This window comes from Planococcus citri, chromosome 3 (assembly GCF_950023065.1).
Source record: "Planococcus citri chromosome 3, ihPlaCitr1.1, whole genome shotgun sequence".
Taxonomy (NCBI): Eukaryota; Metazoa; Arthropoda; class Insecta; order Hemiptera; family Pseudococcidae; genus Planococcus; species Planococcus citri.
Window position 1 is genome coordinate 54140128 of NC_088679.1, and position 16488 is coordinate 54156615.

General features: G+C 34.9%; 1 protein-coding gene across 1 annotated transcript in view; it reads right to left on the bottom strand.

Moving 5' to 3' along the window:
* The window catches only part of LOC135840678 (tRNA dimethylallyltransferase), a 130561-nt gene that overhangs the window by 76973 nt on the left and 37100 nt on the right, over positions 1-16488 (bottom strand). The window contains exon 2 of the mRNA XM_065357303.1: positions 12938-13075. Coding sequence (XP_065213375.1) covers positions 12938-13075 — 138 coding nt within the window. The remainder of the gene's footprint in view (positions 1-12937; positions 13076-16488) is intronic.

A 16488-nucleotide genomic window follows, 5' to 3' on the forward strand; every position in this document is an offset into this window, starting at 1 on the left:
TGCATTTACACACCCAAACGTGTGCGCTTTCTTCGACCATATGATCTTATCAAACAGCTTAAAATGTTTTTTAAATTGTATATCATTCAGGCGACGACGAAGGCTTACCAACATTTTCATACACCGAAACCAAACCACGTACACGTACATTACGTATACGTTTACGTACACATATTACGAAGAATCATCTCATCCACATCATTCATTAGGTTGTCAGTAGGTGGATCTGGATATACGTGTGACGGGTAACGCGAATAATGAAATGGTAAAAAAAAATAATCATTTAATTGCAAGCATAGTATACGAAGACTAGACCAGTACAGATGGTGATTACGGACCACACCAGACACCAACACAACAACCATTCGACGCGAATCTCGTAAATATCGACACTTGCTTATTGACCTGTAGCTGTATGATTGAATTTATCAAAGAGCACAAATACTCGCTCCGAGAGTGAACAAGTGTGGCTGTGTGGCGAGACGAAGAGACAAAATCTTCCAGAGGGAGACCTTGACATTAAGAACAGAAACCGTAACAACAAAGAAACACCTATAGCGAAAACACAATGCTCTACAGAAAATGAACCTATTTTACCCATCAACGGATTAATTAACTATAACAATCGATACGCTGGAAGAAGAAAAAAAATCGCCTCCATACATAAACGTGCACCTTCAAATAGACAATGATACGGTCTTGATTGTGATATACAAAGTAAAGCTTTGGAAATTACAACACCTTTTATACGTAGACGTACACAAAGTATACATACGTCGATAAAGGTACATTATGAACTAATGTTCGGTGTGTGTGTTTCTTCTCGGTATTCATTTGAGATTCCGGCCTATAGTACGAGTGTACTCAGCAATAATTACCAAACGGTGAAGTTGTAAAGATCAATTCGCGCGATTGTGATGTAAAAGTAATTTTTTACAATATGAATGATTCGTAATCTAGCAGATGAATAAAGAAAAAAATAGGCCTTTTCAAATTTTTTTTCAAGGTCTCTTTTTCTTGGAATTTATTCTCTCATTTTCACACGAAATCTTTTCTTTGAAAATTTTTCAAAACAAAATTGTGTAGTGTATGAAACGATCGCAATTTTTTTCGATTATAGCACAATTTTTAACCAATCCTCTCTATGTACAAATCAAAACAAAAAAAAAATTTGACTTTTGCAGAACTTCTATCAACCTTTTAAAAAAATTTTCAGGGAATTTTTTTCAGATTTGCAACCCTTCTCCCTTAAAAAATCCACTTTACAGAGTGCGCACTTTTTTTGAAGAAATATTTTCCAGCAAAGAAAATTTTTTTTGGAAAAATGGAGTGAAATCTAAAGTTTTTCAGAATTATCAATTATTTTGCCAATTTTGAAAAATTTCCTGATTTTAGAATGAAAATGAAAAATGTCACCGACATTTTCATGCTTTTTATTTTTCAGAAAACCCAAATTCAGCGACTTTTCTCGGTTTTTCAGACTTATCCTCAAAATGAATGTGCTCCCAGCCTCCCAACATAATTATGGGAATTTGTTTAGAAACTCAGGTTTCTTCAGCCTTCCGTCATTTCTCAATTAATTGTGCAATATAAGAACGACACTTCTCCTCAAATTGTAACAGATTCGTCAAGCTAAGATTTCTCATAGTTTTCATATCATTCAATCAGAATTCCTTCAAAAACTAAATTTGCAACAACCGGGTTTTCAGCAACAAAAAAAAGTAGCATTTCTGATTTTTCCCCCAACATTTCTGTGGGTTTTCAAGACCACGTTAACAAATGCAGGACTTATCCAATTTTCTCAATTTTCAGGATCTCTCAAATATCAATCAGCTACCGGAGAATGAGTCAGAGTGTTTTGAACCGTTATCAGCAGATGGAAGAGGCAGACGAAAAGCCAGGATCATTTGTTTCGATGCTTCCAGAGAATTTTGAAAATTATTGTTCCACTAATTTTGGAAATTTCGACATACAATATTGACTTCTTCAACCAAAAAAAAACAAAAAACAAAAAAGTAACAAAAATACGAATTTTAAGAGATTTAAGTCAACAATAAAAATAGGTACCAATTAAAAAATCTTTTTTTTTTCTGAAATTGTGTCAGACTTGGAGGGAGAGAAGTATCAATAAATTACTAAAATTATTAAAGGTATCAAACTGGTTCAAAAATAACTTTCAGATATTTTGTCAGACTTTTTTTCAATTTGAAATTTTAAGCATTGAGAAACATATCCATGACTTAAAATTTTCCTTGAAGAGAATCAACCAATAAGAACTCTATTCCAAGAATGAAGAGTAAGGAAAAAGCGAGAAATTTTCAAGAAAAGGAGAAAGAACTCCGATACCGTCCATTTTTTACCACGTAATTACGTGGAACCTCCCCGCTGCAATCTCCTTGAACTGCGTATGAACTGATTTTTACACATAATGTAGTATTTTTTTGGCAAATAAATGATTCAGTCCCCAAACGCACCTCTCCCAGAGGCAAGATATTCCGTTCAAGGAGGAGCGAGGATCGACGCGAAAAATATATTAGCTTAAATAATTAATGACGAATCGATTATCTAGAATGGGTACAAGTGTTAACCGAAACTACAACGCTCAGTGTACAACACCTTGTTTTCTTAAGCAGACATCCGTCCAACGAACTTATAACTTTTGGCAAACGTCATCATTTTCTTTCAAGGTAATTTGAGTCATTGTGATGTTCAAGTTTTCAAATTGTCAGTCATTGTAAATGATCTTCTATCAAAACAAATTGCCAAGTGTAACGAAAAAAAATTTCTTTCAAAGACGCACATAGTACATAGTACTACACTTTACTTTACACTAATACACTTACATACGCACGCCCAAGTACCTAGACCTACACAAGTACATCGATCTGAACTCGAACGTGGTTGTCGAGTACAATGGACGAAATAAATTACGAATAAGTCATTTGCGAGTATTTTTCTTTACCCTTCCACATTACCAATCCCTCAGATTGAACATATAATTCAAAAAAAAAATTGATAATTCGTTCAATTATTAATAATTATTACATCATCGTCATCGATAAAATACCTAGGTAGGTAGTTTTTCTTCGAACATCTTGAATTTTGAAAATCTGGCGTCGGAGTCGTCCGCCACTCGAGACTTATTTAATCGACGAACGATTCGACAACAAGTAGGTATGTGCTCGAAATTTCAAGCAGAAAAAAAAACACCGTCGTCGCGCAATTTTTTTTCAAAAATGTCGCTTATAATTTACGATAACACGAGCTGCACGTTCGCAGATAAGTTTAAGGAAACCCGAAACCCTAAAAATAACCGATCAAATTTTTTTTACAATCGATTTCAGTGAAAAATTTTTCAAAGGCAATTCGACGTTTTCACGGTCAACGAGTAGCACGCGCATTTCTCGACGATTAATCATTCTTGTATATATAATTTAGCTCATTTACAATCGAAAAACCACCGTACAACATAAATAAGCCAGCGATCCGAGAAAATTACATCGTAAAAAATTTCGAGAACGGTGAACGACTGCAGCCGCCGCTACTCTTGTTATTGCCGCTGTTGTTGTTGTTGTTGTTTTGCTCTTTCACGGCAGACTACACAAAATATAGCCGAGAAACACAATCTCATCATCTACATTCTACAACGTACGTAAATAGGTGCAATGAAGAAAAAAAGTTGCAAAAAATTAGTACACTGTACAACACGTTGGTTGATCAGTCGGTGGTCGCTGCCGCGGGTCAAGAAATCAGCTACTATGTTTTTGTATTAAATCATTACACGGTTGCAGCCAGCTTCCCCTAAGGCGTTTGGCGATTCTAAATGTAAACACTATACACTGCACTGGATTGGTATTACAGTCAACAAATACATACAAGTACCTACATACAACATAGTCTCGTACATATACTCGCATACAACATACTGTGTAATAAGGCGAATAGAAAACAAAATCTGACAATAAATTGGCGCGAGTTAATAGCCGGGCGCTTTCACAAACAATCGCAGTACAACAAATTTCCCCCGCGAAACTAACTTCACAAAACGCCCCGTACTTGTTGATAACAACCTAATTATCGGCCGATTATTCACTTACAACTTATACAAGGTATCGCGAATCAACTTCTTACACTCTTCGAGTTCGAATTGAGTTACTAGAATTTAGCAAGAAGATGTATAATGCAGATTATCATTATAAGACGATAGGCTTACTAAGGAACGAGACGATTCTGAGAAAGTGAAAAAGATTCGAGGAGGCCGAGGGAGAGAAGATCTTTGGAAATCGCCGATCGAGACCGCATTTCGCCCACATAGGCTACTCACGATCGGAGGTCTCGCATTCAGTTTTCCAAGAACACAGAATTAAAGAAGCGGAATCTTTGAAATATTCGAAAATTATTAGAAATGAAATTTATAAATGTGGTTTCAGGATAATGTGACAAATAAGAATGGTTCGATGGCATAATAGTCATTTTCAAAATCAAAAAAAAATTCCAAAAAAAGAGCCTTCACTAAAAAATCTGAATTTGTGAGGTAAAAATTAACAGGATTTCGCGTAGATTTATTATTTTCAAGATACATCACTGTGAAATCCCAAGAAATTCAAGGCCTCTCTTTTATAAAGCAGCTATTCAAATTACTGATGATACTAGGGAGCTTCAGATGCTGCTATACATGCCAACCAGAGTTGAGTGAAGTGAAAAGAAAACATATGTAATTATTCTGGATTTTGACAAATGTTTTCCAAAAAATTCCAATGAATTATTCGAAATTGTTTTCTTCGAAATGAATTCAAAAACATTTTTCATGCAAGTAGTTGTACAAGGAAACCCAGTACTGCGCCAAGAACTGCAAATTCAGAATTCTAATCTCAGTATTCAGAATTTTCAAAACAATGAACGAAAAATTCAGGGCTACTTCAAGTCATTTTTCAAAATGACAATGCAGTTTCTTACATTTTTCTTCAATCTGCACCCAATCAGGCTCAGCCGACACAGAAAAAATTCAAACAAGGTAGATTTGACAGGATTCCTTTGTGACACCTGATTTTCACGGATAAATACCTAATTAATTTTACTCCGTAATTACGTATATACGTACCTACGTACACAGAACAGAACCCACAAAGCGCGATGAAAGTTTTCAAATTTCACCCGTCAATTATGAGCACTAAATGGTTAAACCACACCTCGCACCTACACCTACCACCATTAGCAAATATACACACGAAGACAGGTGATGGCCAAATTCTTAGTTACTGATGTTTCGTTTTCTGTTTTTGGCGAATTTTCAAAGATTTGCACCAACAAATTACCCACAAACAAATACATACAAGAGTGAAATGACCTCATGAAGTGACATGCGATGATGCGACCCCCCATACTCTTCCGCGAGTTTCTCACACTCAATGTACAACATTACGAGAGGTCATAACTACCTATTTGCTTAAATAAACAAATTGTGTAAATTCAGAAATTGATCTCTTGCGAAGAGGACAAAATTACAACTTTTGATGAAACATAAGTTCTAGTCAGAAAATTGTACCTATAGTCCATTGAGAAAGGAAGAAATAGAGTAAACAGCATAAGGAGATTCTTGGAGTTGGAAAAAAATTCACCTCAGTAAAGGTTTTTGATTTCCTGCAAGCCCCTAGCCCCTCGCATTTCAGGATAGAACATCGTTGAAGCAGGTAAGAGCGCGTGGTCCGGACATCAGAGCAGTCTGAGAGTCCAGACGCACGTGACCTTAAGAGGCCAGATAGGCGACTTTGAGAAGCCAGACAGGTTTGTTAGTGATCACGAAAGACTCAACAGGTCAACAGGTGGACAGACAAGTGGACAGACAGACGACTTTTAGGGGGCCACACAGCCCGGGTCAGTAACTTATAGAAACCAGACAACCTTGAGAAGCCAGACAGGCACACAGATGACCTTGGGAAGCCATACTGACAAGGTGTCTACAGGAATTTGTTTACCGAAAATCACTACTTTTTCACTACCTATCAAAAAAAAATCACCACCTTCTGACAGATCAATTTTTTCAATTTTTTTATTTGGACTTCCAATTTTTTACATTAGAGTAGGACGTTTTCATCAACTTGAAATCAATTCAATAATAATAAAACCATCGCTAAATTTATTCAAGTTATTTTTACAATTTTTCATATGAAATGAATTAGACTCGCGTATTAAAAATACATACAAAGTGAAGTTGAACGAACTCGAAAAATAAACAAAATAAAAATAGAATCATTCAAAAAATACAATGAAAAATTGGCAAAAAAAGAGGATCTTTTTGACGATTTTGACCAAAAAAGTGAGGCTTGAAGGCAATTTTGGTAAAAAAAGGCAGAACTTTTATAAATTTTGACCCACAAAACAGAAATTTTTGTAAATTTTGACAAAAAAGCAGACATTTTAGGAAATTTTTTCAAAAAAAAAAAAAAACAACAAGATTTTCTCGCCCATTTTGGCAAATAGGCTTTTCAGAGGAAGGAAGATGGGGAAGAGTCGTCGATTTTTTGAGAATTTTTTCATTTGTGAAATTTGTCATTCGGAAAAATGGCAATTCAAGATTTTATCATCCGTGAAAGTGCATTCGGGATAATTTTCAGGAACCCGAGTCGACTAGGAATGGGTTTCAGCCAATTGAAGCAATCAGAAATTTTTTGAGAAATTCTAGTTTTCCAAAAAATGTCATCAACAACTGTTCAAATAAACTTTGGCATTTATTTTTTCAAATTATCAATTACCGGATTTTCCACTTTTTTCATTTTTCACTGCCCTTTAAGCGAAATTGCTGAAAATCACAACCTTTTCACTACCTGTAGCCACCCTGAATGACGGGTCAATAACCTTATAAGAGGCTAGACAAAACATACGCGACCTTGAGAAGCTAGACAGGTCAGTGACCTCAAGCGTCCACACACACGAGTCAATGACCTTGAGAGGCCAGAGTAACAAACAGATGACCTTGAGAAGCTAAACCGGTTGGTCCAGGGTAAGAAAAAATAGGGAAGTGCTCTAACTTTGGGACTGAGTAGTGAATACCCTAAACACAGCGGTATTGATGCTCTTTCCATCAACATAATTTTTGCTGATTTTGGCTGCATAGGTAGGGCTACCGTTTTGCCAACGCTATCGAGGTTTTTTCTTTTCAAGAGGGAAAAGGGGAGTTGCTCCAACGCCCGAACTGGGTGCTCCAACTTGATCCAAGGATGCTGTATCCCTTCAAAAGGTCCCCCTCCCCTCCTGAAACTGGTACGGCCGGCAAAATCTAACTTCGTGTTTCTTCTGGTACTGTATGGGGTGAAATTGCAACCCAAAAATTTGAACAATTCATGCAAAAAAAATTTCATTTCTCATTAAAATTACACAAAAACTTGAAAAAATTCATCATTCTCACACCCTCCTTAAAAACGACCACAAGTACAACAAAACCACTTTCGTATTTCATTCAAACCGAAAACAAAACACTCCCAATAAAAATTCTTCCATCATTCCTCCTACAGCGCAAAAATTGCACGTACATGGACACATCGATTCATAAAAAAGAATCCCTAAAACAAATGAAAGTCGTACGACTCAAATCGCCTTCAGCTAACTGCGAATCAACTCTTATACTCGTATATACGATTACTAGGTGAAAATAAAATTAATCAAGTAAATCGACACATATCGCCGCAGCTCGGGCGATAACAATCATTTATTTTCTTCAAGATCGACTTTCAACAACTATCACAAATAGATCAGATACGTAACTGGTGGCATGGCGATGGCGACGACGACGATGGCGCAAGCGGAAGCACGTCTACGTGCCTATAAGCTTCGAAGTTCGAATGCACTAGGTGCACTTCTTTCTTACATACACTAACCATGTAAGATAATAGATAAGTACTTAATTTATAATAAACGCGGATCACATAATTAACACAAATAGTGTATAAAAATAATTCATCTTCAAACTCATATTCTCACATACGAGTTAAACAACGATCAATTCATGTTAAAATGAAATCAATCGATATAATTAAGACAAAAATAGGCATGCAATTTGATAATTCCTATAAAGTAATCCGCTATTGAATCATTATTTGTTAATTATGTATACTATCATACGATTAACGAATAACTGATAAATTTCGTACCGTTTGAACGCCATTAATAAAATTTCACTACAAGTAAATGCGTTTCAGGCTCAATGATGAGAATTCCAGCTCCACGCGCGTTACTCCGGTCTAAAATAGCTTATCCGACTGCTCAAATAGCGTTAGTCGGAATACAACAACAACAACAACAAATTAACCTAATAGCTGCGTAAGTAAATTAGTAATTGTACAACTGTATAGTATGGATATGACGACCTAAAAAAATCTCCGCCAGCGTTAAACGAACATTACGCTCTTGTCACCTTCGTTATATTTCTCTCATCTAGCGATTATTTCGGTACAAGCTCAACTGGAACAATTCCAGTACCTCCTTGTATCGTCTACTCGTACTCACGCGAGGTATAATCGTCGAAAAAGACGTTTTTAGCGGCGGCCGACGTAGTCTGCTTGATTAAAATTTTTAAATATTATCATCCTAAAGGCATTATATTCGCGTTTTCAATACTATCTCCGACAATTTAGCTTTCTCATGAGTACCACTGCTGGAGCTGGCTTATTTCGTATATTATATCGATAGAAACGACGAAGCGAAAATGCTCGGCAATTTCTTCTTTTGCCGGTAATGCCCCCTTAGCGTGAACCTGAACGATGCACGAATACGTTGTAGTTGTAATGATGTTGATTCGTACAGCGTTATATTCGAGCTACGGCTACGGATTACCAACTTGAGAATACACACTACATACATGAATGTGTACTATGTATGATATGTATATATGTTGTATGTTCACTCGTTCAATGTGCGGTGCAATGTGCAAGTGAGCAGAACACATTCTTCGAAATTTTCGCATTACAAACGGGGTAAATATAGAGTCGGGAATTAAAAATCATCCAATACAAACGCCAGATAAAATACGGAGCCGTATTGTTACGAAATTATTTTGTCGCGACCGATTCACGTTCAAGTAGCGATTCTTAGTAGCTTACTTCCAAAACACTCGAGTACCTCTAGGTACCTACTTAACCGTAGTAATTAGCTCCCAATAGTGAGAACACTTCGTTGCACGTTCGTTTCACGAACACTTTCAAATATGATAGTCGATAATGAATCATAATCGTTTTTACTAGCCTATTTATTCAATTTATTTATCACGAAACATAAGGCTGAAAATTTTGAGTAGTGGAGATGATCGAAAAAGCGATAAAAAAATTTACAAATTAGAATGTTTAAAAATAAGAGATACTTGAGAATATTAATCAAAACAGATTATTGACTCAAATTTGGATACCAACCAAAATTTTCAAAATTTTCTAATCCCTCCCCCAAGGAAATTTTTGGCATGTCCTACTTTTTTCAAAATGCAAAAAAAAGTCCAGCTTTTTCGTGAGAATTTTAAAAATGCTCCATTCTCCCGCAAATTGCAGACAAGGGCTTTCTTCTTGAAATGCAGGAAAACGTTTGCAGATTCACAGTAACTTTGGTTGGTTTTGTTGGGAGAGGGGGGGGGGGAGAATAGAAGAAGAAAATCTTTGAATTTTCCACTTGAAAATTTAAAAAACACCTTCTCCTTTTTTGGATTAGATTTTGATTCAAAAAACCAAATTGCCCTCACGACTACGAGTGAACGAATCGCTTTTTAATATTACCTTAGCTGCCAAAAAAGTTTCACCGGTTCAAACAAAAAATTTAGGACCCCCATAGGGTTTTGAATTTTATAAAATTATCCAAAAGTTGCATAACTAATGAAAGAATTATTCCAGTTGAATATTGTACTCAGGTACACAGAACCAATTTTAACATGTGTGAAAATCAACATTTTTGGGGCCTCAAATTTTTCAGAAAACGTAGTAAAACGTCAAAAAGCACTTTTTTTTTATAACTATAAGCAATTTTTTCCAAGTGACCTCTAAAACACATAAAATATCTTTCAATTAATTCAGGATTCTTATAGTTGAGCTGCTCAACGCAAATTTAGAGATTTTAGGGCATTTTTGAAAAAATTTATGCTACAGAAATGTAATTTTTCTCACTCAGGTCGAAAATAACCTTAAAAAGTGATGAAAGTTAAAATATTACCCAAGAAAATATCCCTAGAAATGTAGTTGATGGCGTGGTTCCACTTTCCAGGATGCTAATGCACTTTGAAAAAAAATGGCCTAAAAAAATGGAAAAAATCAAAATGTTCACGAGACTTGAGATCGGTGAAAAATGATGAAATTTAGTTTCAGAAATTCGATATGAAATCGGAACTTTTCATTAATTTTATCAGAATTTTACGCTATTTTCGTAAATATCACCCTAATGCTGAAAATGGATCATTTTGGATGAAAATTACCTAGGTATCTATTTTTTTTTAACTACCATAAATTTGCTAAAAGTGGATAATAATTTTTAGAGCAGCTTTCAATTTTTTTCAGATGAATTTTAGCAGTTTTTCTGATCTTTCATGTCATTTTTTGCATCATTTTACAGTTCAATTTTATTCTTTTTATGTAATAAATGCTCGTAAATTTGCAAGAAGAATTGAACACTTTATCCGCTTTTTTAAAAAAACGTCCTACAGTGAGGGCGCAGACGAAAAGGGGCCTTTTGATCGAATGTAAAATTTTCCAGGAAATGCGTTTCAAGTTTTTCGGAAATTAAAAAAAAATGTTTTCTTGTCGTTTTTTAAATTTTATGTAAGTACATATTTTATCGCATTTTAAAACATTTTTTCTCCTTTTCTGATTAAAATTTCAAAGCATAAATTATTTCATGTCGAGAAATTTTTCATAAGAACGTGTCTTTTTTTGCACAGTTTTTGACTTTTTTGGAGTGATTTGATTTTTGTCACGCTTCACTAACTGCAATTTTTCGATGAAATCTTCGAAATTAAAGTCTGTGGGAGGTTCGATTCAATTTTCAGAAACTTCCTACCAAAATTTGTTGAAAAATTTTTGTTGATTTTTTGGTCAAATGGAAAAAATTGTAAAAAATTTCATCACTCCTCACTTCTCTTTTCTGAATCATCAGACAATTTTAATCCATCTTCAAAATTTGAAAATGAATTCATTTTTTTCGAACAGACTTTCAAAATTTTCATTTTTTGAATGAGTTTGACCAATGGCCATGCCCATAGCCATACTTTTACTTACCACCCATCTCTTCTCATTTCCACATGATTCCAATTATTCTAGATGAAAATCATACAAAAATTTTCAATAATTGACAATCAGTATGCTTTTTATTACAATAAGAAACCATTCCAAATTTTCAAAATTTTTTCAGCATTACAAAATTAATGAAAACCGTCTTCGTTTTAATGACAACATTTCTTCAACAATTTGTCGCAATGCAATACATGATTACATCCTTCTCTCATAATTTGAACCACTGATACAACAATACCTCAGGAAACTAGACGCAATTCTCTTATTCGCCACGACATTTCATACTCAACTTAATCCGCACACATTTAAACAAAGATTTCAAAAACTCGAAACCCAAAATCAAACATCACCGACATAAACGTACATCCTACACACGCAGCACTGAAAATTTCATTCCTAAGGCTACCGTATTACTCTTTCAGGCATCAAATTCGATAATAGAAACGATATCAAGCGAAAACTTCGCCAATCTGCCACGCAAACGTCGAGTTTTCCACGTAAATTTAAAACCAGGGCGTGTATAGAGCTTTACAATGCGGCTGAGTAAGTACTCAATTTCATTCAGAAAATCCGCTTCCAGCTTCTCCGGGTATACGACATTAAACAACTCGGACGTGAATAAAACCGCCATAAATCTCCGCATGTAGTCGGCTGACCAAAATAGAATCACATATAAAAATCGGGTCAATACGCCAACTGTAGATATAGGTATTTTTTATACTTTTTAAAATTAATCCGATTCCGCGTAGAAATACATAATGAAACCGGTTGCAAAATACTACTATACATAATTAAACCCTCCTATAATAACCGATTAATTAATAATTTAAGATAAAAGATGAGTAAAACTTGAAGGCTACTTTGATAATGAATATGGGTTATCTACTGCCTACCTCATACGAGTATAACGAGGAACGTGCGATATGCTCGAATGACCAATATTCCATCATCATCATTGAAAGGTCGATTAACGAATAAGCGAAAAAATCATCGTGGAATATTTTTTTTCCAACAAATTATTCGTTCGTTTTTTTTTCAATTTTAACGGCGGTATATTTTAACGCAAATCTATTGAAGTAAAATTGTCGTAGTACTTTTTCAAAAATTGTAATTCTCGAGTTTTTTTTTCTACGTAAGACACGTATAATTTGCTCTTTCGAACGAGCAAAAAAATGCTTCGAATAAAAGCCACCGTAATTAAAAAATGCTTTTGTAAATCGATTATAAAAAATTAATTTCAATTCGTCGGCGTATTTTCGTCGAGAACAAATTAATTTTTCTGCAGGTAGGTAGGTAGGTACATTGGTCGACGATGTCGACGACACGTCTTTTCATTCTTTTCAAAAAGCTCGTCATACCGCCACACGTACTACCAGCTACCACCCTCTAAACTTTTAAAGGCTCGAAGAAAGTACGTAGAAATTCAGTCTACCATATTTTCACGTACTAAACTTATACGACCACACCCTTCATGAACAAAATACGAATAGAAAACTGCATACAACGTTACGTTGTTAGCCGATGCGAGTAATTTGGACAAGATGAACGGATTTCTCGAGTAATACCCCCTGAGAAAAATCAACTATCGACTTGGAGATTTCCATAATCTAGAAAATAATTTGCTCAAAAATAATATGTAATAAAAATATCATTAACTTACACGAAGTTGAAAAGGATACAATAGGTAAAGCTTGATTTCGAAAATCAGTCACCGAATATCGATCCATCGGTCTCAGAATATCCAACATATGATGAGGTATGCCCTCCATCTCAGCTTGAGTGACTTTATTCGAAGCGATATCCAATCCTTTATAAACCTGCGATAAAAAATGAAAAAACACACAAATAAATTCTAAATTTCTTCAAAGTCTTCTGACACGCTATTTTTACTTTTTTAGCTTACTTATTTTTTAATTTACTATACCTACAATAAACCAATTAGATTTGATTTAGTTATGCATAATTAGAATTCGAAAAATCACGAAAAATCGATACGAAAATTCTTATCATTGGAGGAAAAAATCAATTCCCGATAAGATTTTTTCGACATTGCAAAGCCAGCCATTATTCCCTTTCCTATACAAACGAACTCTCTTATTAGACGGGGATCTAGCTTAAGTGCCGTATGCACTTTGAGGTGCCCGCGGTTTGATGGCTGATTATTGTAGAGGACATCTCACTTGATTTAAAAAGTGATGTTGTCGCTCCCCTACGTGGTCCACATTTTTGCTAGGGGGCTAAAACCCCCTCATTTTTCAGTTTTTCGCAATTTTCTCAAAAATGGTTGTATTTAGAGATAAAATACCTCAGAGAAAAAATGTAGAGCATCGAATTTCCTACCAAAAATGTTCTATGCATCTTTTCCGTATGTCTGATAGTTTTCGAGGTATTGTTGATTGAAGTTACGCGACGAGCGCATACACGTGTACATGTATTAGGTAAGGTTACGCTATATGCGTAGTACAGCAAAGTGGCCATTCGATCTCAAACAAATTGCAGTACAAGTTTTATTTTAGTTTCATTTCTTACAAGACAGCCCACTGTAATCATATTTGGAATTCTACACAATCCGCCCCCTTCCCCCTGAAGCCACTTTTTTAAAGAACTCAGCTCTTGAAATCAAGTATTTTGCTTTCAGTGCATCGGAATTGTTACCTTAATACAAAGTTTATCTACTTATATGAAAAAATGCCTATAAATAGCTGTTTACAATTTTTTCAAATGCCCCATAGTAGGGCAGTGGTGGGGTCTGGGAGGAGGGGATCTCACGAAAGGTGTTTGAAAACATGTACCTATGTAAATATTTTGGTGTGCTAAGACCCTTACGAGCTTATAAATCTCAAAGCTTACGTCCTATGAATTCATGTTTGTACCTGATGACCAAAGAGTCCTCTCAAGGGGCTGGTACCTCTCCCCTACCGTCTTCTATTCGATTACAAAAACGAAAGAGAGCAATACTTTTCTCCTTTTTCTTGTACAAATACATGAATTAATGTTGTCCAGAGGGCAGACCGGCAGAGAGGCTGAGAGAAACGTTTTAAAATTTGTAGCTCTTTTGCAGAAATCTTGGAAGAAGTTTCGTACAAAAAATTGTCACGTCAACAGATCAAAATTCAATGTTATTTTACAGCATTGATCTTTTACATTTTTGAAATAGAACAGAAGAACTTTTCATTTTCTTTCCAACACGTCTCACAAATCTCTATGATTCGTTGAAACATATTTCTCTAGGTATGTATAGAATTCATTGAAAATAAATAAAACGGATTTTAAGGGGGTTTTTATTATGTAAAAATTTCAAAAGAAAGGAATTAAAAATCAAGAATTTTCGAATAAAACCGCAAATGGGAGGGGGGGTAAATGTACCAGCCCCTTGAGAGGACTCTTTGGTCATCAGGTACAAACATGAATTCATAGGACGGAAGCTTTGAGATTTATAAGCTCGTAAGGGTCTTAGCACACCAAAATATTTACATAGGTACATGTATTCAAACACCTTTCGTGAGATCCCCTCCTCCCAGACCCCACCACTGCCCTACTATGGGGCATTTGAAAAAATTGTAAACAGCTATTTATAGGCATTTTTTCATATAAGTAGATAAACTTTGTATTAAGGTAACAATTCCGATGCACTGAAAGCAAAAAACTTGATTTCAAGAGCTGAGTTCTTTAAAAAAGTGGCTTCAGGGGGAAGGGGGCGGATTGTGTAGAATTCCAAATATGATTACAGTGGGCTGTCTTGTAAGAAATGAAACTAAAATAAAACTTGTACTGCAATTTGTTTGAGATCGAATGGCCACTTTGCTGTACTACGCATATAGCGTAACCTTACCTAATACATGTACACGTGTATGCGCTCGTCGCGTAACTTCAATCAACAATACCTCGAAAACTATCAGACATACGGAAAAGATGCATAGAACATTTTTGGTAGGAAATTCGATGCTCTACATTTTTTCTCTGAGGTATTTTATCTCTAAATACAACCATTTTTGAGAAAATTGCGAAAAACTGAAAAATGAGGGGGTTTTAGCCCCCTAGCAAAAATGTGGACCACGTAGGGGAGCGACAACATCACTTTTTAAATCAAGTGAGATGTCCTCTACAATAATCAGCCATCAAACCGCGGGCACCTCAAAGTGCATACGGCACTTAAGCTAGATCCTCGTCTATATATACTCTACATATATACTCTACATGTATACGTACGAGCAAATATAAAATTTAATCGATTATCGGAACATGCATTACTTTTTGCAAGTCACGAAGTATACAATTTATTACAAGTAGAACAGATTATCTCATTTTATTACGGACGTATGATAATTTTTACTAAATATGATTTACGATACATTTTCAAGTCCCCCTTTTCGTCTTTTCCATCTTGTATTCATGTACGAAACTTGACAGTCGAACATTTCGTACCTATATTGGCAGATAAAAAGATACTTTTTCGATTCAAATGCTCGCAAGTCGACTACCTTTGCGTGGAAAAATCATTACGCAAGGTGTACCGAAAAAATTATATAAAACGTGGTAGTTCAATTCAAAATTTTACACCATTTTCGTTGAATGTGGCCTCTATCAACGAAATAAAAGTGACTTTCTTTTTAAAAAATCAGACACTTAAAAAAATACCAGTCGACTGAGTCGAGCAAAAAATCATAAAATGTCCAACATGGCTTAAAAATTATCACAACAATTTTTTTTGGGAATACTGCCTCCCTCTTCGAATTAGTGAAAATTGACGTAACATGTTTCGTTTAGAAGTACACATTAATTTGACCAAAATAATACTTTGAAAGAGTTAATTTTACTCCAGTGGGAACTGAATTGAGGTTTTCAATTTCAAAACATTTGTCTAATACTTTTTTTTTTTTTTTTTACAGAATAATAATAAATTAAGAGACTCACTGTCCATCATTATTTTTCAGGGGTGGGGGTGGGGGGAATAGAATAGAAACTCGGGAATAAGTTCCTCATCCAAAGTAACAACTTCGGAAAATGGGAGGTAAAAAATTTCAACCTTGCAAAATAAGGGACATTTTTGAAAATTGAAAAAAAAAATACAACAATAATTACCAAAAATTACCACAAATTTATCAAAAAAAAAAAAAAAAAAATGCTATATAATTTACGAGTACTCCAAAAAATTTCTCATTAATCAGTAATTCACCAGAAAATTAAGAAAAATTACCAGGAACTATATAAAAAATGTTTCCAAGTTTTA